Source organism: Solanum tuberosum, unplaced genomic scaffold, assembly GCF_000226075.1.
Source record: "Solanum tuberosum cultivar DM 1-3 516 R44 unplaced genomic scaffold, SolTub_3.0 scf00267, whole genome shotgun sequence".
Lineage (NCBI taxonomy): Eukaryota > Viridiplantae > Streptophyta > Magnoliopsida > Solanales > Solanaceae > Solanum > Solanum tuberosum.
In genome coordinates this window covers 595129-601129 of record NW_006239199.1, presented here as the reverse complement: position 1 = coordinate 601129, position 6001 = coordinate 595129, and the positions used below count along the sequence as shown (strand labels likewise).

At 31.4% G+C, this 6001-nt stretch overlaps 1 protein-coding gene across 1 annotated transcript; it reads left to right on the top strand.

The window, feature by feature from the left end:
* Positions 1 to 2117: 2117 nt before the first annotated feature.
* On the top strand, positions 2118 to 5197 carry LOC102600964 (uncharacterized). The gene is made up of 8 exons (XM_006358604.2): positions 2118 to 2482; positions 2590 to 2611; positions 3456 to 3512; positions 3599 to 3680; positions 3792 to 3887; positions 3967 to 4091; positions 4211 to 4229; positions 4697 to 5197. Exons 1-8 carry the CDS (start codon positions 2380 to 2382, stop codon positions 4985 to 4987), a joined length of 795 nt encoding a protein of 264 aa, XP_006358666.1. The 5' UTR covers positions 2118 to 2379; the 3' UTR covers positions 4988 to 5197.
* The last annotated feature ends 804 nt before the right edge of the window (positions 5198 to 6001 follow it).

Sequence of the window (6001 nt, the reverse complement as noted above, 5' to 3'; positions counted from 1 at the left end):
AATCTTGATTAGTAGGGGGGGGGGGGGGGGTGTTCCAATTAAGTTGTGAATAATATGATGATGTTTTTGCTTAAAGAAAAATAGCCAAAGGAAAACAAAACATCCATTTCCACACGCCTATATTGATTTGTAAATCTTCTTTTAAAATTTCTTTCTTTGTGTTTGTTCAATAATGGCAGTTTCAAAGAACAATCCAAAGCAATATAGATTTTTTTAAAATGGGGACATTTGATAAATACTATAGGTAACTTGACAAATTATCTTAAATAGTTATGATAAGATTAAATTATAATCGAAATGTATTTTTTTATAGATAATAACCAAATTTAAAGGACAATACATTACAAGAGTAATACTATGACTAATAATATAGAAGAATAAGTGAAACAAGGCTCAACTATCTAGCTAATCTCTTACTCTAATTTGTATTATCTATAACCTCGTATACAAGGTTATGTTCTTGATAAACTCAAACGTATTTCTCTTTCATGTTTTGTGGTAGAGTAAATAGGAGAAAGAGAAATTAAAATGGAATTTTGCTTTCCTTTTGTCTTTTAATGACTTTTATTTTTACATGATCTTAATAATAAATAAAATATTTCACTCTAAAACTTCTTATCGCTTTTATCACATCTTTGAGAGTCTGACCTCAAAACAAATATTTTTAGGTACCATATATTTTTAAAAAGATTTCTCTTTAAAAATAAAAAGAAAAATGAACTATTCACCTATAAATGGGCTAACTGTCCCAAACAAGTCAACTCTCCAATAAATAGTTCACTTATAAATGGGTGAACCATAATATTTTATTTGCTTTTCATGTGAAGGAATATCCCTTTAAATTTTAATTGTGTACATTTTTATTTTCCTATGTGACATCTATATAAATTATTTTTTCACCCATTTTAAATCTGCTCATAATTTAAATAATTTTAACATGACCCACAAATCAAAAGAAACCCTAACTCCTAATAGATACATTGGCCAAAGGAATACAAAAAGAATTATGAACAAATTTCAAGGAAATTATTGGGAATAAGTAGTTTGGAAACGTGGCAGTATACAGGATGGACACGTGATATCAATAAAAGATGCTCAAGAAAATTAACATTTGTGGTAGACAACTATAATAAAAATTATTACTATTAATTATAAACGATCTCATTATCCCAAAATAATATAACGTTAACAGTTTAATCATTCGATATTTTTTCAACAAAAAAAAATGCGGAAAAATATCAACTAATGAGTATGATGGGAGATTAAACAAAATTCCTTAAATATAAGAGATGAATGAATTTTCAATCTCATCCAAAGTGTACTTTAAATAGAGTTTGGTTGAACTTTGAAAAATAAGATCTGATGAAAAAGTATCATATATATCACACAATATTTCTCCGGTATACATTTCAAAATTAAATCAAGTGCAAATATAATAAAAAAGTTTGATAGAAATTAGAGAAAAATTGTCTTAATTTTAATGACTCATATAATACATCAAGGCAATATATGTAGGGCATATAGCTCACTAATTTAGTGGTATAAAATTAAAAAATCATTTTAATCTGTTATTTGAGGCGGAGTCAGAATTTTATTAAGTGAATTTAATATAAGGAAAAGGTTTACATATGTCATCTAAGTTTGAGAAAAAACTCATTTATATTATCCGTTAAAAGTTTGACTCATTTATGTCATTACCTTTTGAAAAAAATGTCATTCGTGTCATTATTTTTTAACTCTGCAAAATCATTTTTTTACTTTGACAAAAAAACCAAACAACTTTTAACATTGGATCAAATGTACTCTTTTTGTTTTTTCTTCCTCAAGAACACATGAAAAACATCACGAGCTCCAAATTTACAACTTCTTCAAATCTTCATGAAATTACCTCATATTTAAAGAGTAACTTCTGAACCCCATCGATAAAAAATTACATTGAATATATAGGGTAGATTTTCAATATTTTTGTATATATATTAATTTTGAACCATCTCAATCAATCAAAGAGGAGAGATAAGTCAATTATACTAGACTATACAACTTGGGCTACTAATGATATCTTTAATTTATAGGTAAAAATTCTGAGTCCGACACTGAACCTTTACTATCTCCGTCCTCTCATTACTTTGGTAAACTTTGTGTGTTTTCTACTCATATTCTACTTCTAGAAACATCATTCTTCCTTCCCATATTCCTCTTCAAAGTTTGAAAAGTCAACTGCGCAGACACGGAAGCGTTTGATCTCCAGAAATTATATTTTTTTATTCAAAACTTTGAAAACCCGCTCGATCTTGTTTGATTATATCTTTTTATTATTAAAAAAAAAAAAAAAGATTTTTAGGTCTCTGCCCCAACGACAGTTACTCAGTTGTTGTTCCAATGGCTTCATTGGATGCTGAAATGGAGAAAATGAAGTTCCGTCAAAACTATCCTAATCACTGGCATACCGATCTCCTCCGTGCTCCGCAGTCCGATCCTCTTTGTACGTCTCATTTTAACTGTAAAATTTCATTAATTTTTTACTCAATTTGTTTTTTTGTTTTTTTTTTTTTTTATGGAAATGCTGATCTGCGTTTTTGGCATTTGCAGTTTGCTGTTTTTCGCTTTGGTGGTGAGTTGATTTATGTGCATTCTCCTCTTTTATGTTATGCTTTTGAATGCTTTAGCCCATACTCCTCGAAAGTCTGCATCAGTTGCTTCATCGTTTGACAAGCATGGAAATTGTGAAATTTGATAAATTTAGTAGTGTTTGTTTACAAAGTGGAAAATGATAATTGGAGCTGAAGTTGTATTTAGATATGAATATCAACTGGAGTAGTTTTTTGAATTTTTGTGATTCATTTCGAGTGAAAATTGTGACTTTGTAATCAATTCTATATTCAAACAGTTTTTCAAAAGTGGTCAAACAGGCACTTAATTTGAACTGGTAATTTTGTTACAAAAAGATTTTTTGTATTTTGACACTATCAGTATAGTTTACCACTACTCAATTTTGTATTTCTCTTTTAAACGATTTCATGGAATAATTTAGTTTACGTACTTGAACTTTTGATTTAATAACTCCGAAGCTGAAAAGACAGGATAGTCTTGTAATTATTGAGGGAGAATATGGTGAAATGGATTGCGAATTGTACTATTGATGGAGTTTAGGTCTCCTGATCTGCTGTATTATGTTACTCCATATGCAGCAATTTTAAAATGCAAGTGGTTCACAGCACTTGTTGTGTCTAGAACTCTTCGGTATCATTGGAAGTTTAGCTCGTAACACCATTGTGTATTCAGGTTTTAGGCGTATATTAACCAAAGTGATATGTCTATGTAGATGCAGAGTTTTAGAATAAATGTTCTTCATCTATATAATGTTGCACGATGTAAAGACTAGTAATTTGAATGCTTCTCTGATTCAAGTGCCACTATTCAAAATTGCTTATCAGTTTACCTTCGATTTGATTTAGTGGTCCTTGTGCATCGTACATTCTCAGAAAACGAGCTCTATACAATGATATGTCAAGGTAAACATTCGTTTTCTCTGTTTAGCTATACAACTAACTTATTTGTTGACGAGTCGATATAATTTAAAGACATTTTGTGCTTTTAGGTATACATGTTGTGGAGGCTATATGCCTTGTAGTGGCAGATGTGGAGAAAGTCATTGCCCCGAGTTGTGTCTTTGTACAGAGGTTTGGTGTTTCTTGAATTATACGTATTCAAGATTTTCATATAGTGCAGAAACTATGAGCTTTTTCTTTAGCCCTCTTATTCATTTTACTCAATTTCGCGCTACTCTTCAGGTTTTTCTTTGCTTTGCTAATTCAGTTGCCTCAACACGTTTTATGTTGCAAGACGAGTTCAATCTTCAGACGACAAAATGCGATAATTGCATAATTGTAAGTTCAACTCCTCTACATTTTCATTTTCGTTGTTATTTTTTTAGTTAATTTATGTGTTTTGCCTTTGGTTGTGTAGGGATTCATGTTTTGCCTCCAGCAGGTAGCATGTATATTTAGCTGCATTGCTTGTATTACAGGAAATGACGTACTTCAAGAGGCTTCTCGGGTTCTGAATTGTTGCTCAGACATGGTTTATTGCACGTAAGACGCTTGGCTAGTATTGAAAACTACAATTTAACTTATATATACTGACAACAACGTAAAAAAGATGTTTTTATTAAACCGTCCATCTCTATTAACTTCTCTTTTTCTTTTTGCAGGGTTTGCAGCTGTATGCAGGTATGTGATAACTTGAACATATAGCATAGAGATTTACCTTAATAAACATCTATTCCCCAAAAAAAAACCTTCTAAGATGCCCTTAAATCATTAGTTTCAAAAAAGATTATTTAAAAAAAAAAAAAACTTCGTGTCATGTCAAACACTACTACATAAATTGGGATAGAGGAAGTAATAAAGCCTCATCTGGCAAGTAAACACGCAAAGTTTGAAAGTTCACATCTAGACATGACCTCAACTTGGTCTCAACTGGCAATTAAACACTCCAACTCGTCCCTATTGTGTTTCACGAACACCTGATGCTGATGTGACACATAAATTTTGAAAGTGTCTAGATGATCATTTTGTAAGTTAGAGTGTTCAACTGAGACAATAAAAACGGATTAAGATGTCTAAACGTGAATTCTCAAAGTTTTGGTTATGTATTATGTTCTAAAATATTGTGGTGTTTCCAAATAATTTTACAGACACAACACAAGGTTGAAATGGACAAACGAGATGGAAAGTTTGGTGCAAGGCCAACAGCAGCACCACCTATTCAACATATGTCTCGTTTGGATCAGCCTCTTCCTCCAACCATTGCATATGCACCTCAATCATACCCACCCCCACCGCCACCCCAGCAACCCTATGGATACCCACCACCACAACAACAACCCCCCATGTACCCTCCACCCCCATTGCAACATCATGGCTATCCTCCACCCAATTATGCACCAAGTGGTGTTGGATACCCTCCACCAGGTTATCCGCGGTGAAATTTTTAAGGCATAATACGTAAACGTGTCATTTAACTTGGCCTCAGCTGTCATATATACCCTAGTTTTCCACGGTGAATTTTTGGAACTTCTTTTTTTTTTTTTTGTAAAATTCATTGATCTCTCTCTGCAATAAAGGATAGCTTGTGGAACCTTGGTTGTTGCATTGTAATTCCAAGTGAGGAAATAAAATTTGTCAAATTTGTATTATGGCTTTCTCTTATACATGTATTTTTTTTTAATTATTATTAATATATGAGGTAGCAGGGCAGAACTAGAGGCCAGATACGGCCTCGATCGAATCCAGTGATGTTTGCTCAAACAATATATTTTATGTTAAATATTTACTAAAGATGTGAATTTAGTAATTATAATTGAAGTCGTTTTAAATTTCAGAATCCAAAAAGTTACAATTTCGACTTTGTTTGTGAGGTAGATTTAAGCCTAACCCCCACTATGAAGGTTAAATGACCATCTGAAAAATCAACTCGAAAATGTTGAAATCGCCAATGAAAATGATACACAAAATGAAGATCGGCTGCTAAACCAGATGAACAAATGTTAGCAACTTCACGCCTCATCTTCTTTGGTCCACACATAAGCACTTCAACACTTTGATTTTTTTCTCTCAAACAGAATTCATGTAACCAATATATTGATTACATTCGTTTCAGTCTGTTCCATTTTATTGAGAAATTATACTTTGCAAAAAGGGTAAAAATACTTCTCTTATATATATATTATTTTATTTTTAAATCCATTTTAGGTAAGGAATAAGGGTGGCAAAACCAAACTCTCTGTTCAACCTGTCCAATCCATTTAAGTTTGGGCAGATTATTGATCCACCCATTCATTAGTTCAACCCATTAAAAATTGGGTTGATATGTAACCAAATTAGCTCATGAAAAATCTTGTCGAAATATTTTAAAAAATATATTTTTTTCAATTTGATATGTTGTATATAACCATAATAAAGAAAAAAATAATTTTATTAAGTACTAAAATAGTTTAAAA

Coding starts and splice junctions, on each gene's coding strand:
- LOC102600964 (XM_006358604.2), top strand. CDS start 2,380: ATGGCTTCATTGGATGCTGAAATGGAGAAAATGAAGTTCCGTCAAAAC. Junction 3,513..3,598: donor CTATACAATGATATGTCAAG/GTAAACATTCGT, acceptor TTGTGCTTTTAG/GTATACATGTTGTGGAGGCT. Junction 3,681..3,791: donor AGTTGTGTCTTTGTACAGAG/GTTTGGTGTTTC, acceptor GCTACTCTTCAG/GTTTTTCTTTGCTTTGCTAA.